The sequence below is a fragment of the Mustelus asterias genome, chromosome 6 (assembly GCF_964213995.1).
Source record: "Mustelus asterias chromosome 6, sMusAst1.hap1.1, whole genome shotgun sequence".
NCBI classification, from domain to species: Eukaryota; Metazoa; Chordata; class Chondrichthyes; order Carcharhiniformes; family Triakidae; genus Mustelus; species Mustelus asterias.
In genome coordinates, this window is record NC_135806.1 from 139,968,561 (window position 1) to 139,987,065 (window position 18,505).

Here is an 18,505-nt window from a genome sequence, read left to right on the forward strand (position 1 = left end):
ATTGCCCATCCCTAGTTGCCCTCAGAGGGCAGTTGAGAGTCAGCCACATTGCTGTGGCTCTGGAGTCACATGCAGGCCAGACCGGGTAAGGATGGCAGATTTCCTTCCTGAAAGGACATGAATGAATCAGATGGGTTTTTCCGACAATCGACAATGGTGTTGTGGTCATCTGTAGATTCTTAATTCCAGATATTTTTTATTGAATTCAAATTCCACCATCTGCCGTGGTGGAATTTGAACCAGGGTCCCAGTCCAATAGCAGAGTTTCTGGATTAATAGTCTGGTGATAATACCACTAGGCCATCGCCTCCCCCATATACTGTCAGAACCCATCCAAGGTTTGTGATTTAAATCATATTTCCAGGTGGTTCCCATGCAGGGCAACTGCCCAGGGGAAGTTTGTACTTCTGGACAATTACTGTGCAATCTTTACCCTGAAACCTCTGGGGGAATGCCCCAGTGCATGTTTGGGGTTCCCCCAGTTACACTGCCCTGGAGCTCGCAAGCTACAGCCCATAATTTTACACAGTAAGCTAGGATAGATTGGCAGTTTCGTTTGAAGGATACGATCCAGTTTCTCCCTTCACTATTTTGATAGAGATGTTAATATTTTGATCATTAGAGGGTCATTTGGTCTGATCTCACTGTGTTTATATGTCAAAACCATGGACAATACTTTCTACCTTTGTGTCCTCTTAGATCATGGGGCTCTGTGATATGGGCAGGCTTTATTTTGCCAGCCTGTAGTCCTCCTCTGTGGACTATTTGACAACATTGTGTTAGAGAGGGTTGGTCAAATTTTATATCAGAGCTGTGAGCGAGAACCTGGCTGTGAGTGTAATTAAATCCTCTTCACAGAGCTCCGATTTCCTGCTGTGATTTATAAAATTGACAAGTGTTTCAAATTTCCAGTCACATCAGCCCTCTCAGGACCTCCCTCTCCTCGGGTGCCGGATGTTTATGAGGGGTAGAACAGGTGTTGAATAAAGGATCTGCCGTGGTTTAGTGAGTAACCCTCTCGCCATGCATCAGAAGGTTCCGTCCACTTCAGCCCATAATTCCAACTGATATTCGCAGTGCAGTGATGAGGGGATGCTGCACTGTCAGGTGTGCGGTCTTAACCGAGACCCACTGTTCAAAGATCCTGTGGCAATATTTTCTAAGTAAGAAGTTTAACAACACCAGGTTAAAGTCCAACAGGTTTATTTGGTAGCAAAAAATTATACCTTTTTTTTTTGCTACCAAATAAACCTGTTGGACTTTAACCTGGTGTTGTTAAACTTCTTACTGTGTTTACCCCAGTCCAACGCCGGCATCTCCACAATATTTTCTAAGGGCAGGGGAGTTCTACCCAGTGTCCTGGTCAACATTTACACCTCAACCAACAACACAAAAGCAAAGTATTTGGTCATTGTCACGTTGCCGTTTGCGAGAGCTTGCTGTGCATAGTTTGGCCGATGCTTTTCCGACATTAAGACATGAGGAGAATAATTTTTACGCAGCGAGTGGTTAAGGTCTAGAATGCACTGCCTGAGTGTGTGCTGGAGGCAATTTCAATCTAGACTTTCAGAAGAGAACTGGATAATTATCTGAAGAGAAAATATTTACAGGACAGTGGTGATAAATGGGAGGTGGACTCTCTTGTAGAGAGTTGGCAAGGATGCAACGGCTGGATGGTCTCCTGTGCTGTAACTGTTCTATGAGTCTGTTCTATTCAAAGGTACTTAATTGACTGCAAAGCACTTTGGGATGCCCTGAGGTTGTGAAAGGTGCTACATAAATGCAAATCTTTCTTTGCTTAACATTTGCTCTTGGTAAATCAGGATGTCAGTCCCTTTGCAGGACACCGTAATCCTACATGCTGACCCTTTCCCTGCATTAAAAACTGCATACTGCCCCAGTCTAATCTTTCCCAAGCCTTCAAAATTGAAGAACCCCTCACCTGATCTCAGTCTCCATGTAGATTGAAAACACAAGCTCGGTTTGATTTGTCTTCTCTACTATTCTACATCTTTTCAGCCCTCACAATACATTGCGCCATGGGCCTTGGCTCACTGTTGTCTACACAGTGAGTAGCAGTACACAGCTCTCCACACTGAGAGAACGACAAGCATTTCTTATCCAGAGAAAGAGAGCAAAATCGGACGCAGTTTCAATTCCCACCAATGCTTCAGGGAACATCCCTCCACGATCAAAGGTCTTGTGGCTTAGTAGGTCGCAGTTCTCCACACCCTAGCTATGACTGGAACACTACATTCTGCACTCTCTCCTTTCCTTCTCTATGAACAGTATGTTTTGTCTGTATAGCGCGCAAGAAACAATACTTTTCACTGTATGTTAATACAGTGGAGCCCCGTTGTAACGCGCCCCGATTTAGCGTGAAATCGGATATGACGCGATGAATCATTGGACCTTTTTTTTGCTCTTTCTGGTTTAGTGATTTAGCGCGACCCCGATAACATTTTATGGACCCCAACCATCGCGTTACAACGGGGCTCCACTGTACATATGACAATAAATCAAATCAAATTTCTCTGCATTGAACTTCATCTGTCACTTAACTGCACATTTCACCATTCTGCCTGTGCCCTTTTGAAGTTTGACACTATTCTCTTCACAGTTCATAATGCTTCCAAGTTTTGCATTGTCCACAAATTCTAAAATTGTGTCCATTGCACCAATGTCCAGGTCAACAACATACATTAGAAAGAGCAGGGTGTCTGGTGGCATCGACTCCTGGAGAACTCCACTGCAAACCTTAGTTCCAAAAAACAATCTTTAACCAGTATACAAATCAAAACAAAGTGCTGGAAATACTCAGTTCATAACAACTGCTCTCCTTTTTATGTCACTCAGCTAGTTTTGGACCCATGTTGCTATTGTACAGTCTCTTTACTACACTGGGCGAAGCCCCATTCACCAAGTCTGCCCGCCCACCCCGGCAACTGTTCCCTCCCCTTTTGGCTTCACCAGCAAGATCTGGACTCCAGGACTTAGAACCTCAGGACTGCTTGTAGCCCCAATTAATCAGATTGGCCAGCAGCTTTCTGAGGTGGGTCTTCCTCTGAGTAAAGGAGAAAGTCCTATCTCCGGTCAGTTAATGTTCCTTGGAGGGTTTTGGCGGGGATGCGTTCCTCGCTGACTCTTCAGAAAGTGGAGCGGGGAATCCTGTCATGGTTACTTCACCTGATACTATCTTCCTATTCCAGATTTCCATTTAGACCAGTTCAGCAGATTACCTGAGTAGCAGGAGACAGGGTTGGGATAATTGGGCCGGTACTGTAATAGACAGAATCCCGGTTGAGGTCTCAACTATTCACCATAAATATTAATGATTTGCATGAGGGGATAGATAGAAAGCCATGCATCTGAGTTTGCTAATTCTGACATTGTAAGCTGTGTAGATGGAAATGGGTGCTTTTCTGGTTGGCAGTTGGTGACTAGTGGCGTGCCGCAGGGATCGGTGCTGGGGCCTCAACTGTTTACCATATACATAGACGATCTGGAGGAGGGGACCGAGTGTAAGGTAACAAAGTTTGCAGATGACGCAAAGATGAGTGGGAAAGCGAATTGCATGGAGGATGCGGAAAGTCTGCAGAGAGATTTGGATAGGCTAAGTGAGTGGGCGAGGATCTGGCAGATAGAGTATAACGTTGACAAGTGTGAGGTTATCCACTTTGGAAAGAATAATAGGACAATGGACTATTATTTAAATGGTGAAAAATTACAACATGCTACTGTGCAGAGGGACCTGGGGGTCCTTGTGCATGAATCGCAAAAACTCAGTTTGCAGGCGCAGCAGGTGATCAAGAAGGCAAATGGAATGTTGGCCTTTATCGCGAAGGGGATGGAGTATAAAAGCAGGGAGGTCTTGCTGCAACTGTACAGGGTACTGGTGAGGCCGCAACTAGAGTACTGTGTGCAATTTTGGTCCCCTTATTTGCGGAAGGATATATTGGCCTTGGAGGGAGTACAGAGAAGGTTCACCAGGTTGATACCGGAGATGAGGGGGTTGGCTTATGAGGAGAGATTGAGTAGATTGGGCCTGTACTCGTTGGAGTTTAGAAGGCTGAGGGGAGATCTTATAGAGACATATAAGATAATGAAGGGGCTAGACAGGGTAGAGGCAGAGAGATTCTTTCCACTTAGAAAGGAAACAAGAACTAGAAGACACAGCCTCAAAATAAGGGGGAGTCAGTTTAGGACAGAGTTGAGGAGGAACTTCTTCTCTGAGGGTAGTGAATCTCTGGAATTCTCTGTCCATTGAAGCAGTGGAGGCTCCCCCGTTGAATATGTTTAAGTCACAGGTAGATAGATTTCTGATCGATAAGGGAATTAAGGGTTATGGGGAGCGGGCGGGTAAGTGGAACTAAACCACTATCAGATCAGCCATGATCTTATTGAATGGCGGGGCAGGCTCGAGGGGCTAGATGGCCTACTCCTGCTCCTATTTCTTATGTTCTTATGTTCTTATGTTCTTAACTGCAACACCACAGAAAGATGTTGATGGATTAAGTGACTGGACAAAACTGAAGGAAATGCAATTTTTTTTTTATTCCTTCACAGACATGGGCATGACTGGCTCGCCCAGTATTTATTGCCCATTCCTGACTGCCTTCTTCAACTGATGAAGGAGCAGCACTCCGAAAGCTCATGTTACCAAATAAACCTGTTGGACTTTAACCTGGTGTTGTGAGAGTACTTACTGTCTCCAGAGATGATTGGGCTCAGGGGAGTGGGAGGGAAGCCGAGAGAATTTCAGAAATAATAATAATTAAACAATCATTCCCCCACCACCGACACATACAGCAGCCATCTATAAGGTGCACTGCAGCAATTCACCAAGGCTCCTTTGACAGCACCTTCCAAACCCACAACCACTACCATCCAGAAGGACAGGGGCAGCAGACATATGGGAACACCACCACCTAGAGGTTCCCTTCCAAACCACTCACCATCCTGATTTGGAAATATATTGCCATTCCTTCAGTGTCGCTGGGTCAAAATCCTGGAAGTCACTCCCTAACAGCACTCTGGGTGTACCTACACCACATGGGCTGCACCAGTTCAAGAAGGTTCATGTTTAATGAGAGAGGATTTGTGTAATAAGAGAGGATTAATTAGCAGCCTTGTGGTGCGAGATCCTTTGGGGAAGAATGACCACAGTATGGTAGAATTCTTCATTTAAGATGGAGAGTGACACCATTAAGTCTGAGACTTGGGTCCTGAACTTGAGGAAAGCTAACTTTGATGGTATGAGACATGCATTGGCGAGGATAAGTTGGCAAAGGATACTTGAGGGGTTGACAATGGATAGGCAATGGCAGACATTTAAAGAACACCAGGATGAGATCTGCCTTCACTAAGGAGGACACAAATAACCTTCCAGAAATACTAGCGGACAGAGGGTCTAGCATGAAGGAGAAACTAAAAGGAATCCTTATTGTCAGGAAGGAAAGCAAATTACTGCGGATGCTGGAATCTGAAACCAAAAGAGAAAATTCTGGAAAATCTCAGCAGGTCTGGCAGCATCTGGAGAGAAAAGAGCTGAGACAAAGGGCCACCTGGACTCTTTTCTCTCCTTATAGATGTTGCCAGACCTGCTGAGATTTTCCAGCATTTTCCCTTATTAGTCAGGAAATTATATTAGGGAGATTGCTAGGATTAAAACCCAATAAGTCCCCAGGACCTGATACTCTGCATCCCAGAGTACTCAAGGAAGTGGCTCTGGAAAGAGTGGATGCATTGGTGATCATTTTCCAGCATTCTATAGACTCTGGAAGAGTTCCAGTGGATTGGAGAGTAGCTAATGTAACCCCACTTTTTAAAAAAGGAGGGAGAGAGAAAACTGGTAATTATAGACTGGTTAGCCTGACATCGGTGGTGGGGAAAATGCTGGAGTCAATTATTAAGGATGCAACAACTGAGCATTTAGAAAGCGGTGATAGGATCAGTCCAAGTCAGCATGGATTCACTGAAGGGAAATCGTGCTTGACAAATCTTCTGGAATTGTTTAAGGATGTGACCAGCAGAGTGGACAAAGGTGAGCCAGTGGATGTTGTGTATCTGGACATTCAAAAGGCTTTTGACAAGGTCCCACACAAGAGATCAGTGAGCAAAGTTAAAGCTCATGGTATTAAGGGTAATGTATTGATGTGGATAGAGAACTGGTTGGCAGACAGGAAGCAGAGAGCGGGAATAAATGGGTCCTTTTCAGAATGGCAGGCAGTGACTAGTCGGGTACTGCAGGGTTCAGTGCTGGGACCCCAGCTATTCACAATATATACTAATGATTTGGACAAAGGAATTGAATGCAATATCTCCAAATTTGCAGATGACACTAAGCTGGGTGGCAGTGTGTGCTGTGAGGAGGATGCTAAGAGGCTGCAGGCTGACTTGGACAGGCTGGCTGAGTGGGAAAATACTTGGCAAATGCAATATATTGTGGATAGATGTGAGGTTACCCACTTTGGGCAAAAACAGGAAGGAAGATTATTATCTGAATGGTGGCAGTTTAGGAAAAGGGGAAGTGCAACATGACCTGGGTATCATGGTGGAACAGTCGCTGAAGGTTGGCATGTAGGTACAGCAGGTGGTGAGGAAAGCTAATGACATGCTGGCCGTCATAGCAAGAGGATTTGAGTAAAGGAGTAAAGATGTCTTGCTGCAGTTGTATGGGGCCTTGGTGAGGACACGCCTTAAGTATTGTGTGCAGTTTTGGTCTCCTAGTATGAGAAAGGACATGCTTGCTATTGAGGGAGTCCAGTTAAGGTTCACCAGACTGATTCCTGGAATGGCAGGACTGACATTTAAAGAGAGACTAGATTGGCTGGGCTTGTACTCATTGGAATTTAGAAGAATGAAAGGAGACCTCATAGAAACATAAATTCCTGATGGGACTGGACAGGCTAGATCCGGGAAGAATGTTGGGGAAGTCCAGAACTAGGGGTCACAGTCTAAGGGGTAAGCCATTCAGGATTGAGATGAGGAAGAACTTCTTCATTCAGAGAGTTGTGAATTTGTGGAATTCTCTACCACAAAGCTGTTGGGGCCAATTCGTTAGATATGTTCAAGAAAGAGTTCGATGTGGCCCTTGTAGCTAAAGGGATCAAGGGGTATGGAGAGAAAGTGGGAGTGGGATACTGAAAGTGCATGATCATATTGAATGGTGGTGTAGGCTCGACAGGCTGAATGGCCTACTTGTGCATCTATTTTCTATGTTTCTAAGGCAGCTGATCACCATCTTCTCAAAAGCAATCAATACTGAGTTGAGGAAGAACTTCTTCACAAATTAAGAAGGCAAATGGAATTTTGTCCTTTATTGCTAGAGGGATGGAGTTTAAAAATAGCGAGATTATGTTGCAGCTGTATCAGGTGCTGGTGAGGCCACACCTGGAGTACTGTGTACAGTTTTGGTCTCCTTACTTGAGAAAGGATATACTGGCACTGGAGGGGGTGCAGAGGAGATTCACTAGGTTGATTCCGGAGTTGAGAGGGTTGGCTTATGAGGAGAGACTGAGTAGACTGGGGCTATACTCATTGGAATTCAGAAGAATGAGGGGAGATCTTACAGAAATATATAAGATTATGAAGGGAATAGATAATATAGAAGCAAGGAAGTTGTTTCCACTGGTGGGTGAAACTAGAACTAGGGGGCATGGCCTCAAAATAACGGGAAGCAGATTTAGGACTGAGTTGAGGAGGAACTTCTTCACACAAAGGATTGTGAATCTGTGGAATTCCCTGCCCGGTGAAGCAGTTGAGGCTACCTCATTGAATGTTTTTAAGGCAAGGATAGATACATTTTTGAACAGTGAAGGAGTTAAGGGTTATGGTGAGCAGGCGGGTAAGTGGAGCTGAGTCCACGAAAAGATCAGTCATGATCTTATTGAATGGCGGAGTAGGCTCGAGGGATCAGATGGCCTACTCCTGCTCCTAGTTCTTATGAACAATAAATGCTGGTCTAGCGAGCAATAAATGCTGGTCTAGCCAGCAATGCCCACATCCCATGAATGAATAAATAAAGAGTGTAAGGTTTGATGAGGGATCTTCACTCAACACCTTCATCCATCAGTTCATTCACTGCTTGTCTCTCTTTATCTCCAGCACCTTCATGTTGTATTTACAGCACAGAAACAGATCATTCTGCCCAAATGTCCAACGCCTGTATTTATGCTTCACGAAAGTCTCCTCCCACTCTAATTCAACTCAGCCTATCATCATAACCTTTCCCCTCTCCCTCACAGGTTTGTCCATCTTCCTCAAAAATGCATCTGTACCATTTTTCTCAACCACTCGTTAGGGTGAAGTTGCACATCCTAACCACTCACTGGGCAAAGAGGTTTCTCTTCAATTCCCAATTCTACTTATTAGTGACTATTGCATGTGCATGACCCCTGGCTTCCCTCTTCCCACAACTGACAACATATTTTCAACATCTACTCTATCAAATACTTTCATAATCTTATAGACCTGCATCAGATCACTCTTTGCCCCCCTGCACCCCCCCCCCCCCCACCCCCAGCCTTCACAAAAGAGCCACAGACTGTTAAATTGTCCAGTTATAGCATCATCCCCATAAATGTTATTTTCACTTTCTCCAGATTTTTAGTATCATTTTTATGGTAGGGAGACCAGAACAGTTCACTGTATCTCTCGAGTGTAGCCTCGTCAAGGTTCTATACAGTGTGAATACAAATCTCTCTTTGAAATTTACCCCTTTAGAAATGAACCACATTTTTTGCATTTTTAAGAACATTCTGTTCTTATTTCAGACTCTTCATTCGAGAGAGAGGGAGAGCATTTTGTTCAGGGTCAATGTATCCATCCCCCTCCGAGTTTGAAACATGTCAAAGTTGTGCTGTTCTCACATGAGGTTATGCACCACTTGTCCATGGCATTGTCTGGCCAAATATTAATCGACAGTAGAGGTCATGGCCAATGTACGAGGCAGAGGCTGAATTCAAAACTAATCTACTAATGTTTCATTCAGCGAGTGGCCTATCTACAGGCTCAGTGGCGAGAGTGCAATGGCTGACACATCTTGAGAACATTTTGCTCTGTTATGACATAGCTGATTGGTGTGTGATTCTCTCTGCAGGTTTATGGGCGTCTGTGTTCATGAAGGCCAGTTACATGCTCTAACTGAGGTAAGTGTTACTGTTATTGGTGCAAGGCTTCGAGTAGCAGGTGGATCGGGTCTCCTCATAGGAACACATGAACACACTTGGTCATTCGTCCTGTTACAGAGGACGGGAGTCCATTTAGCTGCTCCTGCCTATTACACCATGACATTAGAACTTGGTTGGCGTCAACATTTAACTCCTTGAATCCAAATGCCCCTCCCATGCCCTGCTCCTGCCCACCTCCAGTCTTTTTCTTCCTCTTTGACTCCCTCATTGTCTTTCCATCCTCACTTTCTTTCTTCCCCTCTTTCTCGCCCCCTTCACCCTCTCTCTCTAGTTTCCCCCTCACCACTTTCTCCTTACTCTTTCTCTCCCTCCCACTCTCTCCTTCCCCTCCCTAAAGGAAAAAACAATTCGGACCAGTATTCTTGTTTCCTGATTTTACTGGTATTCCATTTTAAAGTAGACAAGACCAGTTAAGGCCAGTGTTTCTTATTTCAGAAAATATGTCAAGAGTCTCAAAGGGAACAAGTTGAGTTCAGACTCGCTTGTTGAACAAGTGTGTCCCTGCCTAACTATGTCAGGAGACCACAGAAATACATACAGTTACACAAGAGTTACACAGGCCCAAATAATACCTGCAAGGCCGAGAGAGAGAGCTTTGGGAAGGGAAGCAGGTTTGCATTTTGAACCTGGAAGAAAATCTCCTGCTCCCCGCTAGCCCACAAGCAGTGCTAGAAAGGCATTTGACCTAATGGATCTGGCCCCTCCTGCCTCCCTTAAGTGGCTGCATTCACCATTAATTGTAATATTCTGGTTAATATGGAGGCATGCAGCCCTATTAAAATATTTTAGTAAAAGATCACATTGATCTCTGAAGAACAGGCCACTGTTTTTTTCCTTCTGTGTTCTCCCTCCCTTCCAAAACACTTTCTTCTGACTCTGTTCTCTCTCCCTCTTCTCTCTTCTCCCTCTCTCCTTTCTCCTTCTCTCTTCTCCCCCTTCCTCATCTTCCCACTCCTTCCCCCTCTCCTGTCCTCCTCTTCTCCCTCTATATATACCACTCTCTCTTCCCACAACCCCAATCTCTTCATCCTATCTCTCTCCCTTCCCTGAGATGAGGATTTGTCTGTGGAACATTAGTTATTGGGGACTCCATAGTTAGGGGGATAGATAGGAGATTCTGTGGGAACGAGAGGGACTTGTGTGTTGCCTCACAGGTGCCAGGGTCCGTGATATGTCGGATCGTGTTTTCGGGATTCTTAAGGGGGAGTTATATTCACAACATGTGATAATTCTTCTCAGAAATACCTCACCAATTCTTTCACTGAGTGTGGTGAGGCTGTCGAATTTGTCGCAAGGGTTGTTGTTTTAAACGGAAACTATATGTCAGCATTCGAGATTAAATTGGAGGGATGACTGAAGTGCAAACGGTTGAGGGAGGTATGGCAACAGAGTGGATAAATGTAATCGGGGCGGTTTACTAGTGGAGGATAAATGCCGACATGGTGGTTGGGTTGAATGGCCGGTTTCAGTTTTGTACGATGTGCATGTTCCCACAACTGCAAAGAAAATATGTCAAGAGTCTCAAAGGGAACAAGTTGAGTTCAGACTCGCTTGTTGAACAAGTGTGGCCCTGCCTAACTATGTCAGGAGACCACAGAAATACATAAAGTTACACAAGAGTTACACAGGCCCAAATAATATCTGCAAGGCCGAGAGAGAGAGCTTTGGGAAGGGAAGCAGGTTTGCGTTTTGAACCTGGAAGAAAATCTCCTGCTCCTCCCTAGCCCACAAGCAGTGCTAGAAAGGCATTTGACCTAATGGATCTGGCCCCTCCTGCCTCCCTTAAGTGGCTGCATTCACCATTAATTGTAATATTCTGGTTAATATGGAGGCATGCAGCCCTATTAAAATATTTTAGTAAAAGATCACATTGATCAGGGATGTCTTGATGCACCTGTACAGGGCATTGGTGAGGCCGCAGCTGGAATACTGTGTGCAGTATTGGTCCCCTTATATGAGGAAGGATATATTGGCATTGGAGGGAGTGCAGAGAAGGTTCACCAGGTTGATACCGGAGATGAGGGGTTTGGATTATGAGGAGAGGCTGAGGAGATTGGGTTTGTACTCGTTGGAGTTTAGAAGGATGAGGGGGGATCTTATGGAGACTTATAAGATAATGCGGGGGCTGGATAGGGTGGAGGCGGAGAGATTCTTTCCACTTAGTAAGGAAGTTAAAACTAGAGGACACAGCCTCAAAATAAAGGGGGGTCGGTTTAAGACAGAGTTGAGGAGGAACTTCTTCTCCCAGAGGGTGGTGAATCTCTGGAATTCTCTGCCCACTGAGGTGGTGGAGGCTACCTCGCTGAATATGTTTAAAGCGCGGATGGATGGATTCCTGATCGGTAAGGGAATTAAGGGTTATGGGGATCAGGCGGGTAAGTGGTACTGATCCACGTCAGATCAGCCATGATCTTATTGAATGGCGGGGCAGGCTCGAGGGGCTAGATGGCCTACTCCTGCTCCTATTTCTTATGTTCTTATGTTCTTATCTCTGAAGAACAGGCTAGCTGCTTAAACATAATGTCGTTAAAACTGGGGGTTACCACTTCTAAAATTTTTACCATCACCTTACCTGCAGAGCCCTCCCACATACACACGCCTGCCTCTTTCTGTCCATCTTTCGGAGTGAAAATTTGCCCCACAGAATTTATAGCACACAACCAGGCCATTCAGCCCATCAGGTCAATGTTAATGTGATTGCTTCACAAATCTCCCAATTGACATCTCACCATCTCTCCATAAGCAGTGCTGGGAAGATACTTACCTTCTGATCCTATCTCCCCGGTGTTTTTCTGGAGCTTCCCCTGATGCTATTTGCCTCAAACACTCCTTGGCACAGCGAGTTCCACATTCTAACTCCTCTGTGCAAAAAAGTTTCTCCCGAATTCCTGACTGGATTTATTAGTGACTATCTTCTATTTAGGTCACCTAGTTCTGATCTCCTCCACTAAGGGAAACATCTTCTCCACGTCTATTCTATTGAAACTTTTCATAATCTTAAAGACAATCAGGTCACCTCTTGGTCTTTTATCAAGAGAAGAGTCACTCTTTATCCTTTGCGTTATGGTACTATTCTTGTGGATTTATTTTGTACTTTTTCCAATGCCTTCTAAATTCTTTTTATAATATGCACTGTAGACCTGTGCACCGAAACTCCAAGTCTAGTATAACCTAGATGTTTTAATAGCTTATCAAAACTTCTTGACCAGTATTTTAAACAAGCTTAGCATAACCTCTCTGTCTGTGCTGGCAAAGAGGGCTGCCAGACAAGAGGTATTCAGTGGAAATGAATGGCACGGAGCCAACTCAGACAATCCAAGTCAAAATACAGCCTACAAAAGCTGGATTAGATACAGAGGTAAAGGAACATTGTTTGCACAGTGGGAGAAAGATTTAAGCATTTTGCACTTTGTCTGTTTCATCCTCATTGATTGGTTCTAATCTCACTTGCCTCTGTGTAAAAGAGAGAAATCCATGGGAGTGTTTGATGGGACAGTGTTAGAGGGAGCCTTACTTTCTTGATTTGATTTGATTTATTATTGTCACATGTATTAACATACAGTGAAAAGTATTGTTTCTTGCATGCTTTACAGACAAAGCATACCGTTCATAGAGAAGGAAACGAGAGAGTGCAGAATGTAGTGTTACAGTCATAGCTAGGGTGTAGAGAAAGATCAACTTAATGCAAGGTAGGTCCATTCAAAAGTCTGACAGCAGCAGGGAAGAAGCTGTTCTTGAGTCGGTTGGTATGTGACCTCAGACTTTTGTATCTTTTTCCTGAAGGAAGAAGGTGGAAGAGAGAATGTCCGGGGTGCGTGGGATCCTTAATTATGCTGGCCGCTTTGCCGAGGCAGCGGGAAGTATAGACAGAGTCAATGGATGGGAGGCTGGTTTGCGTGATGGATTGGGCTACATTCACGACCTTTTGTAGTTCCTTGCGGTCTTGGGCAGAGCAAGAGCCATACCAAGCTGTGATACAACCAGAAAGAATGCTTTCTATGGTGCCTCTGTAAACGTTGGTGAGACTCGTCGCTGACATGCCGAAGTTCCTTAGTCTTCTGAGAAAATAAAGGTGTTGGTGGGTTTTCTTAACTATAGTGTCGGCATGGGGGACCAGGACAGGTTGTTGGTGATCTGGACACCTAAAAACTTGAAGGTTGAGGGTGTGGTTGAGATTGGATAGTGAGGTTCTATAGGGGTTGAGGGGAGAGGTTGGGATTGGATAGTGAGATTCTATAGGGGTTGAGGGAAGAGGTTGGGATTGGATGGTGAAGTTCTATAGGGGTTGAGGGGGGGAAGGTTAGGATTGGATAGTGAGATTCTATAGGGGTTGAGGGGAGAGGTTGGGTTTGGATAGTGAGGTTCTATAGGGGTTGAGGGGGGGAAGGTTGGGATTGGATAGTGAGATTCTATAGGGGTTGAGGGAAGAGGTTGGGATTGGATGGTGAAGTTCTATAGGGGTTGAGGGGGGGGAAGGTTGGGATTGGATAGTGAGATTCTATAGGGGTTGAGGGGAGAGGTTGGGATTGGATAGTGAGGTTCTATAAGGGTTGAGGAGAGGTTGGGATTGGATAGTGAGATTCTATAGGGGTTGAGGGGAGAGGTTGGGATTGGATAGTGAGATTCTATAGGGGTTGAGGGGAGAGGTTGGGATTGGATAGTGAGATTCTATAGGGGTTGAGGAGAGGTTGGGATTGGATAGTGAGATTCTATAGGGGTTGAGGGGAGAGGTTGGGATTGGATAGTGAGGTTCTATAGGGGTTGAGGGGAGAGGTTGGGATTGGATAGTGAGGTTCTATAGGTGTTGAAGGGAGAGGTTGGGATTGGAGAGTGAGGTTCTATAAGGGTTGAGGAGAGGCTGGGATTGGATAGTGAGTTTCTATAGGGGTTGAGGGGGGGAAGGTTGGGATTGGATAGTGAGGTTCTATAAGGGTTGAGGGGAGGTTGGGATTGGATAGTGAGATTCTATAGGGGTTGAGGGGAGAGGTTGGGATTGGATAGTGAGATTCTATAGGGGTTGAGGGGGGGAAGGTTGGGATTGGATAGTGAATTTCTATAGGGGTTGAGGGGAGAGGCTGGGATTGGATAGTGAGTTTCTATAGGGGTTGAGGGGAGAGGCTGGGATTGGATAGTGAGTTTCTATAGGGGTTGAGGGGAGAGGCTGGGATTGGATAGTGAGGTTCTATATGGATTGAGAAGAGTGGAATGGACACAACTTGTCTGGGAGCTTGAATGCAGACTGATTGGACTGAGTGACCAACTCTTTCTATGACTGGTGGCTAGTAAGAACCTCTGGGAAAAGAATGCCCCTCTCCTCTGAAAGAGGGTAAATAGGGGCTAGTTGGTGAAGCGCAGGAGGAATTAATCATCAAAATACTGAGTTGCCAAGGTGGGAATCACAACTGGGTGAAATTAAGCTCCTCTGCAAATTCTCAGGCTGAAATTCCACAACAGGATGTTCAGGAGCAGCAGACTTCCCATTTAACTGGAATCTTGACAAACATGCAAGTGATTTACTGAGCCTGTCTGGAAACGGGTTTTGAATGACTCACCGAGTCATGAGCCAACAGTAACAGGTCCCAGCAACTCCCAGAACAAGGTCCTGAAAAGGCAATCTCGAGAGAGAGAATCTGCTGGAACGTTGGGTTGGAGTTACTTTCACTCTTTGCCATCTCTCTAAAGCTGCCAAGCCTTTTACCAAAAACAAATCCACTGCCTCTCCGGTGGCCCCACCTATCAGTGCAAAACTATTTTACTCTACAGAAAATAACTTGCAATTATATAAAACCTTTAATCTAGTAAAACATCCCAAGGGGCTTCACAAGAGCGACAGACAAAGATTTAACAGTAAGTCTCACACAGAGATTATTTGATTTAAATTATTATTTTCACATGTATTGGGATACAGTGAAAAGTATTGTTTCTTGTGCGCTATGCAGACATAGCATACCATTCATAGGGTACATAGGGGTGAAGGAAAGGAGTGGGTGCAGAATAAAGAAAGATCAACTTAATATGAAGTAGGTCCATTCAAAAGTCTGATGGCATCAGGGAAGAAACTGTTTTTGAGTTGGTTGGTACGTGATCTCAGACGTTTGTGTCTTTTTCCTGAGGGAAAAAGGTGAAAGAGAATGTCCGGGGTGCGTGGGGTCCTTAATTATGCTGGCTGCTTTGCCAAGGCAGCGGGAAGTGTAGACAGAGTCAATGGATGAGAGGCTGCTTTGCGTGATGGATTGGACTTTGTTCACAACCCTTTGTAGTTTCTTGGTAGGTGATAGAAAAATTTGGTCAAAGAGATAGGTTTCCAGGAGCACCTCAAAACCTAAGGAGGAGGTAAAGGGGCGCAGAGGTTCGGGGTGAGATTTCAGGAACTCCTGCCCAAGGAGCTAAATGCACGGCCACTAATGATGGAGTGAATAAAATCATGGATACTTAAAAAGGCAGAATTGGAAGAGTGCAGAGATTTTCAACGGTTGCAAGGCTGGATGAGATTACAGAGATAGGGTGAGGGGCAAGGCCATGGAAGGATCTGAACACAGGATGGGCTGGAGGAGCTTTGCCTGATCCAGATTCTTGCTGAAAAATCACATGCACGTTATTCTGGAAGGAATTCCTGGGGTGAGTGAAAGTGATTCCTCTCCTCTAAGATCTCTCCTCTGAGACATGATGGGACATTAATCTGAGGCCCTGTCTGCTCTCTCAGTTGGATGATCCCAGGGCGACTATTGGAAGAGGAGTTCTGCCCAATCCCCTGGCCAACTGTGAAAGGTCCAATCTATCTCAAGATTCCAGCCCAAAGACAAATTTAAGGGGTAATATATTTATAGAAGGTTCTTAGGACCTGAGATCATGTGCTTAATTGGACTTAGTGATATTAGCAGATTAGCAATTTTCTTTTTAAACTGCTTGATTAAATCCAAAGCTCTCCTTCCTAGGAATAGTAAATATAGTCAGCAATGCAGAATAAAGGCAACATCAGGAATAGAGTGAGAGAACACAAGGATAAGTGGGGTAAGTGGAGAATTGGTAGGTGAATAGAACAAATGGAAACTACAGGAGAAATCTGGCAAAGAATTGAAAATGAGAATGAGATCAGGAGGAAAACAAGAAGCACCATGAGCAAGTTGTGGCCTGTGCACTTTGAAACAGTGCCGTGGGATCTTTCCCATGCAGCCGAGAAGGCAAACTGGGCTTCATTTCAACATCTCATCTGAAAGACAGTGCAGCATCCCCTCAGTTGTGCCAGCCTACATTCTGCGTTCCAGTCTCTGGAGTAAGACTTGAATCCACAATCTTTCAACTCGGAAATCTTTCAACTAGTGTTAACAACCGAGCGATACAACAGCTTGATAAAGGAGCTTCATGGGTTAATGAGCATGGGTAATGCAGCATGTGCCAGAGATAGAGAGAAAGAAAGAACAGCATTTTTTTAACAGAAAAACATGTCGAACAAATACCCTGAGCTGAACGGGACCACCAGCTGGTATAGGAGTAATGGTATTCTCGTAAGCGATTGATCCTTCAAACCTACAACCTTCTGACTCAGAGTGCGACCCACTGAGCCATGATTAATACCTAAAGAGAGAGTGAGTGAGTCACTGATGCAGTTGTTAGTGGTGGGAGAAGAGGGGAAGATAGAGAGAGTGAGTGATGAGGGATACTAATTGCTGGGGGTGGGGGGGAGGTGTGGTTGGGCAGTAGCCTGTGTGTGTGTGAGGAGAGATGGAGAGTGTGCTGCTGCGGGCTTTGGCATGCTTCAAATGCTTTCACTGAACCTGCAGTACGTATGGAGCCAAGAGCACTAAATTCACACAAATAAAGCTGCACATGGAGGCAGGAGAATGCAGGTTGATGACAATCTCCTCAGTCTCAGGTGCTGAGTGACTCTTACAGTAAGGGATAAGCCAGGGGCTGTGTTGTCTAGCAACAGACAGCTCAGTAGGAATTTGCTTTACTTGTTCCAGCCTGACAAATAGCTCTGACCCCAGTCAGCGTGAAATAATAAACATGGAGGCAAAATAACCTTTCACTTTTCAGGGACCAAGCTGGATTTTAAACATTACAGTCAGCTTTCTAAATCACCGACTTTTCACACGATGCTCCATTCTCCCCACACACCTCAGTAATTCTTCTGGGAATTCCATTTTCATTAATGTTTGGGATATTTGTATTGGGAATCGAAGAAATCCCATTTTAATCAGTCAGTCCCAGTTACACAGACAGGTACAGCACAAGGTCAGATACAGAGTAAAGCTCCCTCTACACTGTCCCCATCAAACACTCCCAGGACAGATACAGCATGGGGTCAGATACAGAGTAAAGCTCCCTCGACACTGTCCCCATCAAACACTCCCAGGACAGGTACAGCACGGGGTTAGATACAGATACACCGAGATAACAAGGACACCTATGTCAGGCTCCTATTTATTGACTACAGCTCAGCCTTCAACACCATTATTCCCACGAAACGCATCTCCAAACTCCGTGGCCTGGGCCTCGGCACCTCCCTCTGTGATTGGATCCTGAACTTCCTAATTCACAGACCATAATCAGTAAGGATAGGCAACAACACCTCCTCCACAATCATCCTCAAAACCGGTGCCCCACAAGGTTGTGTTTTCAGCCCCCTACTATACCCCTTATACACCTATAACTGTGTGGCCAAATTCCCCTCCAATTCGATTTTCAAGTTTGCTGACGACACCACTGTAGTGGGTCGGATCTCAAACCATGATGAGACAGAGTACAGGAATGAGATAAAGAATCTGGTGAAATAATCTCTCCCTCAATGTCAACAAAACGAAGGAGATTGTCATCAACTTCGGGAAGCATAAAGAAGAACATGCCCCTGTCTACATCAATGGGGTTGAAGTAGAAAGGGTTGAGAGATTCAAGTTTTTAGGTGTCCAGATCACCAACAACCTGTCCTGGTCCCCCCATGCCGACCGTATAGTCAAGAAAGCCCACCAACGCCTCTACTTTCTCAGAAGACTAAGGAAATTTGGCATGTTCAGCTACGACTCTCACCAACCTTTACAGATGCACCATAGAAAGCATTCTTTCTGGTTGTATCACAGCTTGGTATGGCTCCTGCTCTGCCCAAAACCGCAAGGAACTACAAAAGGTTGTGAGTGTAGCTCAGTCCATCACACAAACCAGCCTCCCATCCATTGATTCTGTCTACACTTCCCGCTGCCTCGGCGAAGCAGTCAGCATAATTAAGGACCCCCACGCACCCCGGACATTCTTCCACCTTCTTCCGTCAGGAAAAAGATACAAAAATCTGAAGTCACGCACCAACCGACTCAAGTACA

The 18,505-nt window shown here is 45.0% G+C and overlaps 2 protein-coding genes across 4 annotated transcripts in view; both read left to right on the plus strand.

The window, feature by feature from the left end:
* The window catches only part of LOC144495190 (uncharacterized), a 984,403-nt gene that overhangs the window by 136,260 nt on the left and 829,638 nt on the right, over positions 1-18,505 (plus strand). The window lies entirely within an intron of this gene.
* The window catches only part of LOC144495186 (dual specificity testis-specific protein kinase 2-like), a 168,309-nt gene that overhangs the window by 48,385 nt on the left and 101,419 nt on the right, over positions 1-18,505 (plus strand). For all 3 annotated transcript variants that reach the window (XM_078215210.1, XM_078215211.1, XM_078215212.1), the window contains exon 3: positions 9,101-9,149. In XM_078215210.1, the coding sequence (XP_078071336.1) occupies positions 9,101-9,149 (49 nt within the window). The remainder of the gene's footprint in view (positions 1-9,100; positions 9,150-18,505) is intronic.